This window comes from Mercurialis annua, linkage group LG3 (assembly GCF_937616625.2).
Source record: "Mercurialis annua linkage group LG3, ddMerAnnu1.2, whole genome shotgun sequence".
NCBI classification, from domain to species: Eukaryota; Viridiplantae; Streptophyta; class Magnoliopsida; order Malpighiales; family Euphorbiaceae; genus Mercurialis; species Mercurialis annua.
Genome location: NC_065572.1, coordinates 9,633,004 through 9,653,656, shown reverse-complemented (window position 1 = coordinate 9,653,656; position 20,653 = coordinate 9,633,004). Strand labels below are relative to the sequence as shown.

At 32.5% G+C, this 20,653-nt stretch overlaps 1 protein-coding gene across 1 annotated transcript; it reads left to right on the top strand.

Annotated features, from left to right (window-relative positions):
- The first annotated feature begins 13,139 nt into the window (after positions 1 to 13,139).
- On the top strand, positions 13,140 to 13,920 carry LOC126672227 (uncharacterized). The gene is made up of 3 exons (XM_050366176.2): positions 13,140 to 13,337; positions 13,416 to 13,736; positions 13,816 to 13,920. The coding sequence occupies exons 1-3, from the start codon at positions 13,140 to 13,142 to the stop codon at positions 13,915 to 13,917; spliced, it is 621 nt and encodes a 206-aa protein (XP_050222133.1). The 3' UTR covers positions 13,918 to 13,920.
- The last annotated feature ends 6,733 nt before the right edge of the window (positions 13,921 to 20,653 follow it).

Sequence of the window (20,653 nt, the reverse complement as noted above, 5' to 3'; positions counted from 1 at the left end):
TAAGACCGAAAATCAACCTGATGTGAACCTATATCAACTGAACTACCTTAATTCAATTTTTAATAAAATTTCTTTTACTTCTCTTTACAATCTTAACTAGCATTTTATATAAAGAAAATTTTCAGATTTAATGTAATTATAGACAAATTGAATGTCTTTTAAGTGAAATGTATTTGACAGTCTATAAAACTAAAAATTAACCTGATGTGAACCTAATATGAACCTTATATCAACTGAACTATCTTAATTCAATTTTTAATCAAATTTATCTTGCTGCTCTTTACAATCTTAAATGACATTTTATAATACACAAATTAAATATCTCTTTTAAGTGAAATGTATCTGTCAGTTTATAAAATCAAAAATCAACCTGATGTGAACCTGATGTTAACCTATATTAACTGAACTACTTTAATTTAATTTTTAATCAAATTCGTCTTGCTGCTCTTTACAATCTTAAAATCGAAAATCAACTTTATCTGAACCTGATGTGAATCTACATCAACTAAACTAGTTTAATTCATGTTTTGATAAAATTTGTCTTTTTATTTTTTACAATCTTAATTGACATTCTATATAGATAAAAATTTGAATTTTAGTGTAATATATAAATTGAACATCTCTTTTAAGTGAAATGTATTTAATAGTCTATAGAACTAAAAATCAGCCTGATGTGAACCTTATGTGAACCTATATCAACTGAACTATCTTAATTTATTTTTTCATAAAATTTGTCTTAATACTTTTTACAATCTTATTTGATATTTTACATAAAGAGAATTTTAAGACATAGTCTATTATAAAAATTGAATAACTATTTTTAAGTGAAATGTAATTAACAGTCTATAAAACTCGACGTCAACTCAATGCAAATATAATGTAAATCCGAAGTAGTTTTTTAGTAAATTATTTTAATTTTTAAATGTAATTTAATATCAACTCAATGTAAAATTAATATCAACTCAACGTCGACTTAATGTCAAGTCAATGTAAACCTAATGTCAACTCATTGTAAACTTGATGTAAACTATATGCCAATTCAATGTAAACTTGATGTAAACTACTTGTCAATTCAAAGTAATATTTTAGTAAATTATCATAATTTTAAAAATTAACTTAACATCAATTAATTTTTCTTACTATTTAAAATAAAGTAAATTATCTAAGATATTTCGCGGTGATTAGTGTAAATTTAATGTCAACATAATAACGACTCAATGTCAACTCAATGAAAACTTAATTAAAATAAATGTCAATTCAAAGTAAAGTTTTTTAATAAATTATTATAATTTATTATCAACTCAATGTAATTTAATATCAACTCAATGGCGACTCAATGTCAACTCAATGTACATCTAATGTAAATTCAATATAAACTTAATTTTTATTTAATTAATTGTAAATTTGAAATTAATTTATTTTAATAAAATTAGTTTTTTAAAAATTACACAATAAAAATAAATTTACAAACATATAATATAAACTAGAAATAAGACAAAGGCAAATAAAATATAAATTGTAAATAAACTTAATATAATATAAAAAAATGTGAATTTGAAATAAATTAATCTAAAATAAAATTACTTTTAAATTAATTAAGGAACTCTGGAGCAAATGAATTTTTTTATAATTTGGCTAAAATATTATACTTATCTGAGCAAGAATAATAGAATGATGCTTAAAAGAGAAAACAGAAAAATCAAAAAATCAAAAGAATTAGTAGCTCCTAATTAGTAGCATTAGTAACATTAAGAAGACATATTATTCCGTTTCACATGCCACGTGTGTCCACATCCATAATAGCAACAACAAAACTCTCCCTATCACACTCTAGGTGCCATTCACGCGTGCGCACTATATCTGTCCAACGTGTTCTACACGGGTTTGTGCGAGAAGGGCATAACTGTCCTATTTGTTCTATTTTCAAGTTAAATTTGGGTTATGAGGGAACTTTGAAATTTTTTTTATTTAATTGGGTGATTTCTGCCAAAAATAAAAAGTAGAGGTAAAAACACAAAACAATAATACTTTTGGGGGATTTATGTAAAAAACCCAACATTAAATTCTAAAAGCCATGGGCTTTGATGTTGGCAGTTGATAGGAGTAGAAATACTCCTATATTCTATGTGTTTTATATGTAATATATGTGCATTTGACGTTGGTTTTGAGCTTATTTGTACTCATTTTTGTGTATGAGCATTTCAGGCATAATGCGGGAGTTTTTCATGATATTCAAGTCATTTGGAAGCCATTGGGATCATAATTGAAGTTTTGAGAAAAGTTGTGCGAAAATCCGATGAAAATAGGCGCCGAGAGCACAAGTTTCTACTTGTGAAATTGACCCCTCTTCATTGATTGAAGATTTTGGAATACTTAGATACTTCAATCGACTTTATGTTCTTCTACAGAAATAAAGTAGACATCCTAAGCTTTCCATAGAATCAAGAATCGACTCATTCCGACGTTTCTACACCGAGTTATGACCTTTTGAAGTTGACAGTTGTGCAGCAGAAAAAGTGCACGAACGTGTAACCTAAAGTGCACGAACGTGTACTTTGGCCGAAGGGAAATTGAAGGCGAAACTGAAGAAAAAAGTGAAAAATTTGCTAAGTGTTAGAGTGCACGAACGTGTACCTATGGAGCACGAACGTGCACCCCCAGAATCAACAAAATGTGCATGAACGTGCACCAAAGTGCACGAACGTGAACTTGAGGTTCCTGCGACCTGTTTTGGACAAAAATGCCTCGAAACATTGCCAAACACCACCAAACTCGAGGGCACTTCTGGGTTTTCACTTAAACTCGACCTAAAGTCATTCTCTGAGCCAAAAGACATATAAATACCGCATTAAGACATTGAAGGGGGGTTCGCTTAATTCGCCACATTAGACATTAGTTTTACATTAGTTTAGTTTAGCTTTTGATTATCGTTCATCGTTTTAGCTTGTATTATGGATTTTCTTCATCATTGTTTTGGGATTATTGTCGATTAAGGTACGATAACTATTAAGAGATTAATTATTATTGTTTCTTATTCAGCCATGAATTCTTATTACATTATTGTTGAACTTTCTTTGAATATGTGTAGCTAAACCTTTCATTAGGGATTATTAATGGGATTTATGTCTGTTTAAACGAATTGAATTTGTGGGTTATTGTTATTACTATGTTTTAACTATTGTTCTTAACGCTTGAATTTATTTGGCCAATTTATTCATTGTCCTGTGTTTTGGTTTTAGCTCGAGAGAGTAAAACTGGAATAAACCAACATAATTAAGAACGTAGGAGTTAATTGCGCGAGAGTGAATTGACGAGTACGTGTTCTTAGGGTTTACTTCATAAACATTAATTGATTAGTAATTTAGGTTAATCATTGTGCGAGAGTGAGTAATTAGCCTATTACTACTTTGTTATCTGTTTTTGCCTGCAATTGCTCGAGAGAGAATTTTAGGTGCTTACGATTAGCCTGAACCTTAGTAGAACAACCAAATCCATATTCCAATCTGATTAAACAGCATAATGAAAGTTAATAATCCCTGTTCTTCCCATCATTGTTAAAACCTTATTTTCATTACAGCTTTAGTTAATTTTATCCATAATTGTTATTTCAGTTTATTTAGTTTAATAACAACATTCAAATATATTTTTGGCTATTCGAATCGAGTTTCCTAACTGGTTGTCTTTAGAAGCTTTCTCTGTGGGTACGATATCCGGACTTCGCAGTCTGTATTACAAGTTGGCATACGTACGCTTGCGTATTTTCACCAACAAGTTTTTGGCGCCGTTGCCGGGGAAAGCGTATCTTTAACAACTAAGTTGGGATAGCTCGGCTTGATTTAGTTTTTTTTATTTTCTTGTTTTACGCCGTGGGTATTTGTTGATTTATCTTCAGGTACCTTTTCCATGGTACACTGTTTTTAAAGAAGTGTAATGGCTTGGAATCATAATTGCATTGTTTGTGGGAGTTTCTATCACACTGAGTCCGAATGTCCAATACTTTATCCAGCTTCAAATGAAGATGTTAACTTTGTGGGCAGTCAATGTCATAATGATCCCTATTCCAACACGTACAATTTGGGGTGGGACAACCATCAAAAGTTTTATTGGAACAACAATTGGGGGAACTTCCATACATATCAAGACCAAGACTCTAATTTCAACTTTGGCGATGAGGTGCAGTATTCATATGAGACTGAACAACATCAAAGAGCTCTAGAAGAGTCACTTTCTCGCAAGATGGATATGCTACTTGATATGATGGAAAAGAGTGATGCTGAGTTCCAAAAGATGTCCAAGATTCAGTCTGAATCTATTCACAATCTTGAGGTACAATGTACTCAATTTGCTAGTGCTTTACAAGTTGAAAACCAAAATGGGTTACTAACAACAATGGAAGTTACTCCAAAAGAACAAGCCATGGACATGGAGTTTGAGTTGGAAAGCGACAAGGCATTGGTGGAATGTCATTCCACAAAGGTGTCTGCAGAGGGCGAGAAAGGACAGTGTGAGGGTAGTAATCTTGAAGCTTCAGTTCCTGACCCACTTACTTTTTCCATGAGCTTCAATGAGGAAAGTGGGGAGGAATTTGGTATTACAGTACTCTATGAGGAAATCGAAAAAACCTTTGATTACAAGGATCCATTCTTAGAAGGGTTTGATTCCGAGTATGATGGAAATAATATCAAACATATGAATATGCTTAACACTCCTCCTGTTCTTTATTACAGGAACAATGATTATTCTGTATTATCTGATCTATATTTGAAGGAGCCATCAAAGGAAAGGAGGGAGAAGATGCTACCAAGACGGCTTCCTCATGTTAGGTTGTATCATTAACAACCTTACGCGAAGAGTCTAGCTTTGGACTCTAACTAAAGCGCGCTTGGGAGGCAATCCCAAGGGTATCTTTCCTTTCACCCTTTACACTTTTATGTTTCAGTTATGCTTTATTTTTTTTTATTTCATTGCATTGGGGACAATGCATGAACTAGTGTGAGGGTGGGAAAAACATTATGTTTTATGTTTTTAGCTTAGTTTTTGTTTTTGGTTTTCGTTTTCTGTTCATGTTTGGCATGTAGGATGATTTGTGGCGAACCTCTTTATAGATGTTTTTGTATGTCCTTTGCTTAGCATGTCATGCCTTGCTTGTTTGGTTTGTCCTCTATATCATGCCTATGCCGTATTTCTTGCCAATGTCAGAATTTTGAAATTTTAATGTTTTTGTTCCCCCTATTTAATGAGTTAGTTAATTTCTGCCTATGTGATTGAACAACATGTTTAGAATGATAGTTAAATAACTGTGTCTTTTAGCCGACATAATCTAATAGGACTGAGGTGAAAATTTGTACTTCACAAATGCATAATTTATATTGAATGTCATTTTTTAGGGCGTATGAGCTTGGCAAAAACGATGTTTAAAACTGAATTTCTGAGCTTTTAAACAGAATGTATAGCAAATAGTAGAGTATTACCCCAATTTGTGAGAGGTTTTGAGCCATATCGAGCATATTATTTTTATGTCTCATTTGTTGTGATGTGAGTCAATGCATGTTAATTCTCCAGAATTTGCCATGTGTCCGTAGTAAAATTGCATGATTAGTTAAATAAATTAAAAATGATAAATGGCATATAGGAATACCCATTTCTTTAGACCACTTTAAATAGCCTACCCAATTTCCCCTAGATAACCCAAGTTGAGCCTTAACCTTATTTTTTTTTGTTACACCTACATTTACACATTTACCTTTTCTCATTTACCTCTTTCTACCCTTTGACTTGATAAATTGAATAAGTATTAAAGGAACTAGTGTGAGGATGGTAAATATCCTAAGCTCGTGTTATTAGTCGATTATCTCTTGTGCTATATGATTAGTATGCCTTGTGAAGTTCAAAAAAAAAAAGTAAGAAAAACAAAAAAAAAAGGAATAAAAAGTAGAAAAATTGAGCTTAAAAGAAAGAAAAGAAAAAAAGAAAAAATAATTGTAAACTTAAGGCATGAAAAGTAAAGAAAAAGAGATTAAAAGTTTGGTTGAGCTTGGAAATTTAAGTGTTGTTCCTTTTGATATTTGTTTAGTTTGTCAAGTCATACTACCCATATTTGTTTACCCGTACCATACCTTAACCCAAACCCCATTACAACCCATGAAAAGTCCATTTTGATTTTTTTTATTTGATTTAATTGGTAGTGGAATTGTGGACTATTGGCAAACTTATGGTAGAATTGCATGTTTTGGCATGAGAGTTTTATTGATTACCCTTAAACACTTGTGTGTGAGAGAGTACCTTGCGAGACACATACTTCTTAGTTGCTATACATGTTGTTTTTCTGCTCAGAGTTTGTTGTTCATCATTGTTTTGAGATTGTTTACATCGCCCTAGAGATTGAATTGATTTTTGAGTTATGCAGGAGTGAGTACATTTGAGTATTCTCGGTGTTATTATTTCATGTGTGAGCATTGGACATCGTTATTTGATGTTTTTCTCTCTATGTTGTTCTTCTCTAAAGCATAATTTGATGATTCATTACTTAGGGGGGATGAAAGTGCTTTAATTTCTTATATACTGACATGGTTGTGTGATTCGCATTTGGGCATTTTTCGGTATTTGCTTGAGGACAAGCAAAAGGTAAGTGTGAGGGTATTTGATAGGAGTAGAAATACTACTATATTCTATGTGTTTTATATGTAATATATGTGCATTTGACGTTGGTTTTGAGCTTATTTGTACTCATTTTTGTGTATGAGCATTTCAGGCATAATGCGGGAGTTTTTCATGATATTCAAGCCATTTGGAAGCCATTGGGATCATAATTGAAGTTTTGAGAAAAGTTGTGCGAAAATCCGATGAAAATAGGCGCCGAGAGCACAAGTTTCTACTTGTGAAATTGACCCCTCTTCATTGATTGAAGATTTTGGAATACTTAGATACTTCAATCGACTTTATGTTCTTCTACAGAAATAAAGTAGACATCCTAAGCTTTCCATAGAATCAAGAATCGACTCATTCCGACGTTTCTACACCGAGTTATGACCTTTTGAAGTTGACAGTTGTGCAGCAGAAAAAGTGCACGAACGTGTAACCTAAAGTGCACGAACGTGTACTTTGGCCGAAGGGAAATTGAAGGCGAAACTGAAGAAAAAAGTGAAAAATTTGCTAAGTGTTAGAGTGCACGAACGTGTACCTATGGAGCACGAACGTGCACCCCCAGAATCAACAAAATGTGCATGAACGTGCACCAAAGTGCACGAACGTGAACTTGAGGTTCCTGCGACCTGTTTTGGACAAAAATGCCTCGAAACATTGCCAAACACCACCAAACTCGAGGGCACTTCTGGGTTTTCACTTAAACTCGACCTAAAGTCATTCTCTGAGCCAAAAGACATATAAATACCGCATTAAGACATTGAAGGGGGGTTCGCTTAATTCGCCACATTAGACATTAGTTTTACATTAGTTTAGTTTAGCTTTTGATTATCGTTCATCGTTTTAGCTTGTATTATGGATTTTCTTCATCATTGTTTTGGGATTATTGTCGATTAAGGTACGATAACTATTAAGAGATTAATTATTATTGTTTCTTATTCAGCCATGAATTCTTATTACATTATTGTTGAACTTTCTTTGAATATGTGTAGCTAAACCTTTCATTAGGGATTATTAATGGGATTTATGTCTGTTTAAACGAATTGAATTTGTGGGTTATTGTTATTACTATGTTTTAACTATTGTTCTTAACGCTTGAATTTATTTGGCCAATTTATTCATTGTCCTGTGTTTTGGTTTTAGAGTAAAACTGGAATAGACCAACATAATTAAGAACGTAGGAGTTAATTGCGCGAGAGTGAATTGACGAGTACGTGTTCTTAGGGTTTACTTCATAAACATTAATTGATTAGTAATTTAGGTTAATCATTGTGCGAGAGTGAGTAATTAGCCTATTACTACTTTGTTATCTGTTTTTGCCTGCAATTGCTCGAGAGAGAATTTTAGGTGCTTACGATTAGCCTGAACCTTAGTAGAACAACCAAATCCATATTCCAATCTGATTAAACAGCATAATGAAAGTTAATAATCCCTGTTCTTCCCATCATTGTTAAAACCTTATTTTCATTACAGCTTTAGTTAATTTTATCCATAATTGTTATTTCAGTTTATTTAGTTTAATAACAACATTCAAATATATTTTTGGCTATTCGAATCGAGTTTCCTAACTGGTTGTCTTTAGAAGCTTTCTCTGTGGGTACGATATCCGGACTTCGCAGTCTGTATTACAAGTTGGCATACGTACGCTTGCGTATTTTCACCAACAGCAGTAGGCCCTTTATGCTTTAGTAAAGCCGTTATACCAGTCCCATTAAACCTAAAAAAAGTCTCCTTCCTTCCTTTTCCATCTTTCTTCCTCAGTTGATACATTTAAACGCAGACAGCCATGGCTGAAATTCAAAACTTCACGCCGGCCTTTATCAATTACGCCTCTGATTTTTAATTTTCCGTTTCAGCCCAGGCTCTAGCCTACCCGAGCCTGAACCTAGATCCGCCCCTGGCCGTAGTGGTGAGCTTTGGATTCGAGGACCCTGTGTTATGAAAGGTGGTAAAGTTCATAGCTTCTTTAAGCACTTGATATGTTTGCAAGTCTGAAACACTTGTGCTCTTGTGAGAAAATTCTATAATCGATGGCCATTATTACGCATTCTACAAGTCAATATTACTTGCCTATGTTGCACAAATACTTATCGAATCCTATATTTCGGCGCTTCCTTGCCACTTCCGTAAACCTTTTGAAATTTCAAAAATCTATATATGTGACCCATTCTTGTGAAAAATAAAGTTTTGTGGTTTCTGTTTCGCCCTTCTCTGTTTCAGCATTTCTGTTTTGGTGCTACATGGTTACCTACTTGCCAGCATATTTGTTTTCCCACAAGAAAACCATCTCCACCTTATATTTCTTGAGATCATCTTCTTAATTTTTAGATATTCTAGGATAATTGATTCTGAAGATCACTGAACTTTCGAGTTTTTTCATTTCAGTAACTAAACTATTTTTCTTTTCATTTTGATCATTGAACTTTCATTTTTTTTCATTTTGATATTTTTCGGACAAAAATGCTTAAGTGGCAGCCGGAATTAATTTTTTTTTAAACCTGAAAATTTGTCATCTATGCATTATTTGATCTAAAAATTCATTTTCAAAGTGAAATTATGTATGTATGATAAATTTTCAAAGTAAAACTTGTCAAATCCGGTTGTCACATGTCAAATTTCGGCTGCCACCTAAGCATTTTTGGCCTGAAATACCAAAATGAAAAAAAAAATGAAAGTTCAGTGATTAAAATGAAAAAAAAAATAGTTTAGCGACTGAAATGAAAAAATCCGAAAGTTCAGTGATATTCAGGATCAATTACCCGATATTCTAAGACATCTGTCTTTGTTTCGGGTGATAGTTGAAGTTTGGTTGATCAACATTAAACATGCTTCTGTCTCTTGTCTTTCTATTTCAATAACGTGATAATAATTACTCCCTCCGTCCAAATAGAGTTGTCCACTTTGAGGAATTTTTTTGTCCCAAAACTCTTGTCCACTTTCAAAAAGTAACTAACTTTTACATTCAAAATCCTATATTTACCCCTATTTAAAATCCACTAATGAGTCTTTTAAAAGTAAATTGCAAGTGCACCCTATATTAAATAGGGATATGACAAGAAAAGTAAGGAAAATTTTCCAAAATCCATAAGCAATAATTATTTTTCTTAAACTGTGTGATAAAGGCAAAGTGGACAATTATATTGGGAAGGAGGGAGTATTTAATGTTATCAATTGTATAAATTTTAATTTTTTTTAATTAATCTCTTAAATTTATAGTTTTTCATCTTCTATAACATAACTAGTTTTAAAATGAACAAAGGATCAAAAAACACCCTCAACTTGGCACGAAATATCAAATAAGTTCAAAGTCATGAAACCGGATCAATTAGGCCCATTACTATGGCAAAGCGGATCAAATACACCCTCCGCCACTCTCACCTCAGCGTTTGAAACACTCTCCATTATGGAGTGAAAAAAACTTCAAAAAGGTCCTTGATATTTATTTAATTCTTCAAATTAATATTTAATGATATTAAAATTTCAATTATGACTTTTATATTTTAAACTTTAAAAAATCAAATCAAATTTTAAATAAAAATTAAAGGGTTTCTTTACACTTTTGTCATGATTCTTTTACAACTTACTCAAAAAATTACTTAAACCTAATTTATTATCAAAAAGAAAACCTAATTTTTCTATCTTCTTCTTCACCGCTCCTTTTCTATCCAAATCTTCACCGCCGCCTGCCTTAGATTCTTCTTCTCTTCTTGATCGTTTTTTCACTGTTGCTACTGAAGGTGGAGGTTGTTGCTGCTGGAGGTGAAGGTCTTTGGTTGTCGCCGTTCGTCCACTGTCGCCATTTTCCGTCGTTTGTTACTTGCTGTTGAAAGAGGAGGCCGATGTTGTTGCCGTTCATCCATCGTCCTTCGTCGCTTTCTGCTGGTGAAGATGGTACTACTTGCGATGATGGTAACCCGATGAAGATGGTACGGTTGGTGAAGATGGTACTGCCGGCGACCGCTGTTTAATTATTGCGAATTGTTTAATTTCTGTATGATTATTGTAAATTGTTTAAATTTTTTTCTATGAATTTATTTATTATAGAGATCAATTGTTGAATTTTCTCTATTAAATTTTTGGTTGTGGTTTGGAATCACTGTAGTTTCAGTTGTTCAGTTTCTGGGTTTTTTTATGGTGGCGGCTCTAGGTGGTGGTATGGGTGAGTAAAGGCATCAGTAAAGGCTAGGTGTGGTGGCAGTGGTGGGTTATTAGGGTTTATAATTTTAAATTAGGTTTGATTTGATTAATGAGTGAAGGTTCTAAAACCCCCATGAAGTTGGCACGAAAGATCAAATACGTCCAACCTCGTAAAAGTGGATCAAATCACCCCACAATTATGCAAAAACGTATCAAATGCCCCCTTCCCCACTCTGATCTTAGAGAGTGAACGCACTCTCCGATTTTAGATGGTTTTAGGTGGTTTTAGATGGTTAAAAGCTTAAAATAATTCTTAGCATTTATTTCATTCACAAAATTGACACTTAATATATTTTTATAACCAATACATTTTGATACTTTAAAAATCAAATTAATTTTAAAATAAAAACTAAAGGATCTGTTTATACTTTTTTAACTATCATCAATATTAGAAACCCTAAACTCCATAAATTCTTCTTCTTCTCCAACCAGCCACTTGTCTCCCGCCGCCGCCGCTGCTCCGCCGCCGCTATTCCCACCGGCCACCTCAGCAGACCCATCTGGGTCTGCCATCTCCGACGAAGGAGAAGGCAGACCCATTCTCCGACGAAGGAGAAGGCAGACCCAAATGGGTCTGCTGTCGTAACAAAACGGTGGGTCTGCCGTTGAAACAAAATGGCAGACCCAAATGGGTCTGCCGCTGTAACAAAACGGCAGACCCAGAGTCGTCGGAGAAGGCAGACCCAGATGGGTCTGCCATGAAAAAAACGGCAGACCCATCTGGGTCTGCCGTTGAAACAAAATAGCAGACCCATCTGGGTCTGCCTTCTCTGTCGTCACGGAGAAGGGAGACCCAAATGGGTCTGCCTTCTCCGTCGTCACGGAGAAGGGAGACCCAAATGGGTCTGCCATGGAAAAAAACGGCAGACCCAGATGTGTCTGCCTTCTCCGATGAAGGGGAAGGCAGACCCATGGGTCTGCCTGGGGTTGGATCAGACCCACTGGGTCCGGCGGTGGTGGGCAGGCGGAGTTTTCGGGCGGCGGCGGCGGGGTAACCGGAAATTGTTAATTAGAAAAATTTAATTAATTATGAGAGTAATTATATTTAATTAGGGAAAAAGATAGAAAAAGCCCTCAATTTTGTGTTTGTTAGATTTTAAATTAAAATGATTAATTAGTGTTTTAATTAAAATTAATCGGAGTTAATTAAGTGTTAATTTTAAAATTAGGGTATTCCACTCTCTTTTTTGGTCAAAAGGGTGAAACCGATCCGATTTTACATAGTTCTGGGGCACTTTGATCTGGTATTGCGAGGTTGGACTTATTTGATATTTCGTGCCAAGTACAGGGGGTAAATTGATCCTTTACTCTTTGATTAATTGTAGGTTTAATAGATTTAATTAGGTTTAATTACGATAAACTACATTAATTAAACTTAAAAAAAAGGAAAAAGGGCATAACAGGTCCTTAACTTTTTATTACTTAAAATGTTAATTAATTAGAATTAATTAGAATTTTAATTAAAATTAATTAGGGTTAATTTTTTAATTATCTAATTACACTTTCTTTTTATGTCAAAAGGGGGTTTTTTACCGATTTCTGCAACTATTGGTTTTTTTGACCCCATTTGACGACCTTGAACTTATTTGATATTTTGTGCCAAGTTGAGAGGGTTAATTGATCCTTTGTTCGTTTTAAAATGTTTAAACTAATTGACAAAAATAAGTTGATTAAAATTTAAGATAATTAACAAAAACGAATTGATAAGTAAATTAAATAATGATATTTATATATAGCATGTAAACTAAAGAGTCAAATTAATATTAAAGTCATTAGAAATCAAATGTTAGCAAAAATAAAATTAATTAAACGTCTGCTAAATCTAAAAGTTGAAGGAAAGCCAGCCATTTGCCTTCAAGCAAACATAAAAACAGTACAGCACCAGTAAGAAACAATACATATTAATTCTTCCAAAAACATGATGTGCTTGTTGCAACAAAGTTAATTAAAAAGGACTTCTAAAATTGCTAAATAATCTCTCATTTAATAATAAAACCAAACATGAAAAAATAAAATAGATTTACCAAACTCCATGAGAATTTTAAGTTTCAAAAATGCAAGTCATTTGTGAAAATTTAATGAAAAAGAAAAGCACCAGAGAAGTAAAAATTCAGTTATTCCTACCGTTGGTCCGACCCTAATTTTAAGGCCTTAATAATAAAAAAATTGGAGAAAATTAGAAGTTGATCCACCACAACCACCTCCTAATAGAAGGATGCCTGGGAGGCCAGCAAAAAAGAAGAAGACTTGAGGATGGCGAGGGTGGGCATGGTCATAAATTTTCAAGGAAGGGTAGGAACATGACATGTCAAAATTTCTACCAAACTGGTCATAACGAGAAATTTTGTTCAGCAACATCAGTAGCTAATCGAGCGCCAACAACAGTTGATCGAGCATCAACAACAACTGATCCAGCACCGGTACCACCCAAACAAACACAAACAACAGTTAGACAACCACCTCTATCTAGACCTCCATCTAGAATGCCCAAACTGCCGGTAAGTTGATTTTACGTTACTATTTACCAAATTAATGTTTGATTTCTGCAATAATGATAATGTTTATTTTATTTGTAGGTTGTTGGTGGAAAAGGTTTATTAGAAACTGCACCTGTTACTATGAATCAACACCAAGCAGATGCAAATGTACGTGCAAGTGCGGAAGTGCAACAGAGCAATGCAAAAAGAAATGCTGAAATGCAACAATGTAATGGAACCGATAGATATACAAGGCACTATACTCGATTCACAAAGAGAAACCCAGCCTATCAACAAGCTACACAACCTCATGTCTACGGTGGTAGTAAAAAACTGTGGAAGCCACCTGGATTTGCAGCATATCCACCAAATAGATATGGTGTTTGGGAAGATTCAATCACCTCTAACATAATTTTACATGTTAGTTTTTCATAAAATTTATTACTTTAATCTACATATATGTGCAAGTATATTAATATTCTTTATTTATGTTGTGCAGCCTATGACTAGAGATGAGGCTATTCTACCTTATATCAACAGGAAAAGAGTGGAAAATGAACCGGAACCATTATTCATGACTGAAAAGAAAGAAGACTTTTAAAAAGGGAGGAATGAATTACATTATCTCTACACAATTTAAGGTATCTTTGAAAATAATTTAAAATTACCGTTGCTACTACTGGTTATGATTATAAAAATTATTGCAGTCAAAACTTGAAAAGCAAAAGAGCAAATCAAAGAATGATGATAAAGGAAAGAAACCTTTTGATTCAATACAAGGAAAAAATAAAGTGAAGGGACCATTTGGTGTTTGGAATGCATCACGAGGAATCAAGATTAGAACTACAATTTCAACTCAAGAATCAAGATTATAATGACTAATGCTGATTGAGTAATTGTAATAGCTTTATGCATTTTGTTGTATCCAAGCTATGTGAACTTAGTTCATTTTGGTATTTTCAACTATACTAAGTTTCATCAATATTGGTATTTTAAAAAGCTTGAATCTTTGTGCTATGTACAGATTTTATGCATTTTGATAACAATATAAATGGTGTTACGCAAATCACCTAAAAGACCAATTTTACTAAAGAAAAATACTGACTATCTAACATAGATAAGCATAAATGTTAAGATGAGTCTTCATATAAACATACATAGAAATGCTAATTCTATCCCACATTGCTAGTTTACGTACAAAGAAACTAACAAAACATGTGTCTATATAAGTCAAGACAACACATCAATAAAAGGGTAAGTTTTCCACCTCTTTTAAATAATACTTTTAATATATTCTTTCAAAGCCAAATACTGACTTGCTCGTCGGAGTGAACGTCCGGAGACCCTCTCTGGCGTTCTTCTGACCTGTTTGTTCTTGATCTTAGGTGGACGTACGTCAGTGGAACTCAAGAATGGAGCTTAAATCCGCTCATTCGAATTCGTTGATAATTTTATTATTTATCATATTCTGTTATAGTCATAAAAACTTGGTTCATTTTAGTATTTTGAATTATACTAAGCTACACAAACTTGGTATTTTTAAAAAACATCAGTCTTTATGTTCTTTGTGATCTGGTGTATGGGAATTTTTTCTCAAAGGGGTCTTCAAATTAGTTTTGTTTAGTGTTTTATTTTTCATGGCTATCTTTTATTTCTTCACAAATTATTGCAGGTAAGAAAGCATTTAGGCTACCCGTCACATTTGGACGTATGAGAAAATTACAATGATTTAGCTTAATTTATTGATATTAGATGGAAGTTATTTCAGTCTTTCTGCTTATACAAATCTCGTATAATACCGACAGAGCAAATTTTACACACAAACTCTCTACAAAATTCTAAAATTCTAAGGATGGACAAGAATTATGTATGAGGAAAGCATAATGTGCCATTACAATGAAAATAGATTTCTATACAGATACTTGAATTTTATGGCTTCAAAAAAGAAAGTAGAGAAAAGAAATAATTGACATTTAAAATTAAGCATACATTGAATTAAAAAATTAATATGAATAATATAAAATCTATTGTTAATACTGATATAATTAAAATAAAATTTAGAACAAGAAACCACTAAGATTTAGAATATGCAGTTAATTTTTTCAACATCTAAATACCGATTTCTAACTAAAACAAGAAATCACTTCTAACTAAACTTAAGCTTGAAATTTCAAAGTGGATTACTAAATACCGCCTCTTTTTACTACACACCGCTCCCAAACACTACCTTTTTGCCCTTTTCTCTTTTTTTTTTAATTCTAAAGCTCATATCCAAAACCTCTCAACTAACATCTAAACACGAAGAACGGATAACGAAAATCTCGTTTAATTTTATTTAATTTTAAAAATTTATTTCAAATATATTTCATTTAATTTGAAAAGTGTTTTTCGTTTAATTTCAGAAAAAATTCGTTTAATTTCAAAAACAAAATTGTCTAATTTCAAAAATGTCTCTCATTTAATTTTTAAATTTTTTCGTTTAATTTCAAAATTTCATTTAATTGTCAAAACTATTTTTTGTTTATATTTCAAAAAAAAAAATCGATAAATGTTTTTTTTTAATTTAACGTGACGTTCTCGGTTTACATCTTCCCAGAGGGGGAGACGTCTTCCAAAAACGTCTCCCTAGAGGAGAAGACATCTCCCCCTCTGGGGAGATGTAAAATGAGGACATCTCCCCCTCTTAAGAGATGTAAAGTCCCCATAAAAAAGGGCAAAAAGGTAAAAAAAGGACGGTACCTAGTAATTAAGGGCGCTATTTAATAAAATCCAATTTTAAATAACTTAAATATTATCACAAGAACAAGAACAATAACCAACACCCATAACCTCTTTTCTCGTGTTTTGAATGCTTCTACCTTAATCATCAATCTTTCTTTGGGCTTCAAGAAACTATTGATGATTCTTATTGGTTTTTCATCGATTTGTGTCTCAACCCACTCGAATGTTCGGTTGCAAGCTGGTTATTCTATTATTCATTTTGTGCCATGTATAATTATATTTTTTACATATAATGAAGTCAATTCTGAATTACCAGCAGGGTTTTAGTGATGCTGATTGTGATTTCTCATTGCTCATATATAACAGTTTTCCTAATTTCTGCAAATTTAGATTCATACTTATTACTGTGGATTTGATTATCCCGCTTGCATATAATATAGTTTCGACACAGATTATGGCACATTGGATAATCCTGCTCGCAAATTTTGATTCATATTTGATCCATTGTTAGTTGTTTGTATGTGTTTGGTCCAATGTACATATACTGATCAGTCTTACTCTGCTCATTCCTAAAAAAGTTGTCGCGGTCAACATTTCTTTTCAGTTGGACTAACCTCTTGAAATTTCCTTCGAAGTACTCTCGTCTCCAGGTAGCTTACATTAGCATCTTTATTGGTACCCAAGTCAAGGTCCCTGTAGTTGAGATAGACAACCCTTGTAGATTTGGAACATAGGGCTCCATATACCTGTATAAGGACCTTTCTGATGTGGGAAGGCAATTTCTGGTTCTGAAATTTCATTTATTCTTCCACCGTAAGGATCCATCATCACGAATCCTATCTGTTCTTCTAACAATCTCTTTCGGATTCCTTGGAGTCCGTCTTCAGGTATAGGTTTTGTAACAAAGTCAGATTTTGCTTTGAAACTTGCTTTGTACAACTGTGTCTTGTCAAGTAACACCTCTATAGGGCTTCCTGTTGGGTATCCTGTAAAATAGACAGCAGATTCAATCCAACTCTTTCTGTGCAGTCTTCGGCTTTCAGTCCCAACTCAGGGAAACTCCAATTAATAATTGTTATTAGGCTATCGGCTTTGCCAAGAAATAGCGAGTTAAATATGATTAGAAATGTGTCCGGGTTTGCGGTCTTATCACCCACAATGTTTTGAATGATGATTCTGATAAAGAGATCCTCATTTAGTTTATCTGCAATGTGTTGCCATTTATGGATAAGCTCGATACCACCTTGTTCTACTATTTTTGGTTCCAGGATTCTATGGAAGTGTACTTCCGCAAGTGTTTAGTGTTGAAGCTGCGAATTCAGACAGCTGTTGACTCTGTGATGCCATAACCCTATAAGTGAACAAATTTCACAGAACTATAAACATAAAAGGCCGGCAACATAAACATGAGTTTGATGATGATAACAAGTCAAACCAAAATAATAAACATGTTCTATAATTGCAAACAATTCCAGAGTCTAAATTTTTGTACTAGCTAAGAATTGTATGCAAAAATTCATAAAAAAAAAAAAGAATTGTATGCACAATGAAAGAGCGAAATTAAATACTATTATAAAGCAATTATGTTGAGCAGATTTAAATACATCAGGATGGCAAAGCAACACAGCCTCTAAATCAGCTGGAGCTCTCTGCAAAAGTTGCAAATTTTTTCAAAATCACTTAATCTACTAGTTCAGAGATAAATATATATATATATATCGATGATTAATTTAGTGCATGAACATGCTTGATCACTCAAAACAAAGATTGACGTCTAGAAATACAAAATTCATGCAGCTGCTCTGATAGAAAAAGAATTGTTTCTATGTGATTATTCCCAGCATCTATTACAAAACTCCCGGTGAGATTTCGGTAGGCCCCTGCTGAAACATTGCCGTAGCGTTAACTGTCAATGAATCCTGACACGAAAGGTTGATTTTAGCACATGGAGTTCACCTCTTCATAAGATGTGGTCACAGTCATGCCGAAGAGATACAAGACCTGAAAACACTCCTTTTTGCAAATTCAAAAACAAAAATTCTTACTAACGAATCATACATAAGTAAAGATCAAAGAATATTGTTCAGGTGTAATCAATTCTTAGACAGTCAACTAATTTCAGGACCTAATAATTAATGCTTGGCGGAATCATCCCGATTTTCCTGCATTCGTTGATTTCAGAGTCTCGGCGATCTATTTCAGCTGACAGTGATGTTGTTGTAAAATTGCGGAAGTTTTTCATCCTTTGATTAGAGTTTGGAATATGGATGTTTTTGAAGACCTTAATCCTAAACTTCACTCAATTCAACAAGATATTCATTATTTGGAAGCTATTGTCGATTTTAGCTTTCTCATTTGAACGTAGCCTTGCTCTCTTCCCTTCGCTCATTCGGGATTCGCTTTGGCTTCGGAAATCCAGGCTGAATTGGAATCTCTGTTCATGCGAGGAGTAATTTAATTTCTAAGATTTTTGTGGATGTATTAGTTATTCTACTCCATGTTTGAAGGAGAGGTCAATAAGTTTGACTGAGTTGGTTAAAGGATCATGTTCATTTGTCCTACAAGCGCCTATACAAAAGGAACTCTCATATTATTTCACTACTACAATACTGCGTTTTAGCGACAAATTCAAAATCCGTCTCTAAAATTAAATTTACCGACGGATATTGAATTCGTCGCTAATTTTGTCAAATAATTCGCGGGAGTAATCCCGCCAACTTTAGCGAGAGATTTTTTTTGTCGCTAAAATTGGCGGGATAACTCCCGCCAATTACTTGAAAAATTTAGCGATAGATTTTTGAAATCCATCGTTAAAATTTAATTAATTCAAATTGTTATTTATTAAATTAATAATTATTTAAAAATTAATTATTTAAAAACATGATTATTTTAAAAAAAAGGCTTAATTCCTTAAAAAAAACCCCATCTTACATTTTTTTTTTCGTTTATACCCTGACCTTGTAAAAACACCATTTGTACCCAATTTTGAGTTTTTATGTTTCATCTCTACCCAAAAGCATTAAATTGTACTCTTTTCATTTGAAAAAGAGTTTAAAACAATCCTTCATTTTTAACTTATATACTAATTAGATATTAAAGTTATTAATAGTACCAAAATACCATCTTCTTCCAAAAATTAAAAATAATAATAATTTTTTTTTAATTTCTTTAAAAAATAATTCCAAATTTTTTGTTTATTTTTTTAATTTTTTTTAATTTTTTTAAAAATATTTCTGACAAAAAATTAAAAATAATAATAATTTTTTTATTATTTTATATAATTAAAAAAATTAATTAATTATTTGGATATATTTGATCATTTTTTAAGTTTAAGGATTTATTTGTATTTTTAAAAATAGAAAAAAGTATGTTTTAACTCTTTTATAAATGAAAAGAGTACAATTTAATGCTTTTGGTTAGGGATGAATAAAAACCCAAAATTGGGTACAAATGGTATTTTTACAAGGTCAGGGTATAAACGAAAAAAAAAGTGTAAGGTGGGGGTTTTTTAAGAAATTAAGCCTAAAAAAAATTATTAAAAAAAATTAATAAAAAAGAATTATTTATTATTAATTTATTTAATAAAATAATTATTTATTATTAATTTATTTCAATTACTTAAGAATTTATTAAAAAATATTTATTTATTATTAATTTATTTTAAATAATTATTTTAAAAAAATAATTATTAAAATATAATTAATCATCACGTAAGATTATGAACAATTAATGATATGCCACGTGGCATAATTACAATAAATAATTCATTCATTTATTAACACATCATTGCAATTAATATTTTTTTAAATTTAATTTTAAATATAATAAATGATGTGTTAACAAATGAATGGATTATTTAATGTAATTATTCATTTATGGATGATTCATAGTCTTATGTGCTGAATTAGGTTCACCTAAGAATTTCTCATTAATTAAGGTGTTAATTAGAATTAGTTAGATTAAATTAAATATACATGTCTTTGTTTTTATCAGAGGAGTGTTAAGCTCCGGTTCTGTTAAATTTAGAGTAAAAATGATATGATTCGTTTGGAAATGACCTTTTTAGTAGTTCGTGTCAAATTGAAAGGGTGAATTGATCCATTGTTCCTAAATAAAATACAAAAACAATATAAATCATGTTCATTGACTATTTGATCCGAGGAGGGAGAATTACCTTCCAAATTCTCCAGATTAAGAAAGAGACCTGAGAGGGAAATACCTGATAAGGAATTTAAAGATATTTGTGGAAGACAAGGAATTGGCTTAAAACAAACCAACACCGTAATCAAATACAGATGCAAAAGCAATCTAAACTTCTAGCAACATCTAATACCGAATAAGGAAACTCCGGGTGAAAAGACTTGTAAAAACGAATTACCTTGCACACATACTTGTAAATTAGCCCATCCATAGAGGAGGATTTGTTCTTGAAAACTTGACGATTTCTAGCAATCTATTACTCCCAAATACCAAAACACCAAATTGTAATCCATAACCCCTGATACGTTCTATCCGGCAACGACGACCAAAAAAGATAAAAATTCTCAATAGAGAAAGGAATAAACCAAATGAAATCTCTCATTCTACTTATGGTAGACAAAATATTCCAAACAAAG

Excerpts from the sequence above, each read along its gene's own strand:
- LOC126672227 (XM_050366176.2), top strand. The coding sequence starts at position 13,140 with ATGACATGTCAAAATTTCTACCAAACTGGTCATAACGAGAAATTTTGT. Across the intron at positions 13,338-13,415 it reads CTAGAATGCCCAAACTGCCG|GTTGTTGGTGGAAAAGGTTT; the intron begins GTAAGTTGATTT and ends TTTTATTTGTAG. Across the intron at positions 13,737-13,815 it reads CCTCTAACATAATTTTACAT|CCTATGACTAGAGATGAGGC; the intron begins GTTAGTTTTTCA and ends TATGTTGTGCAG.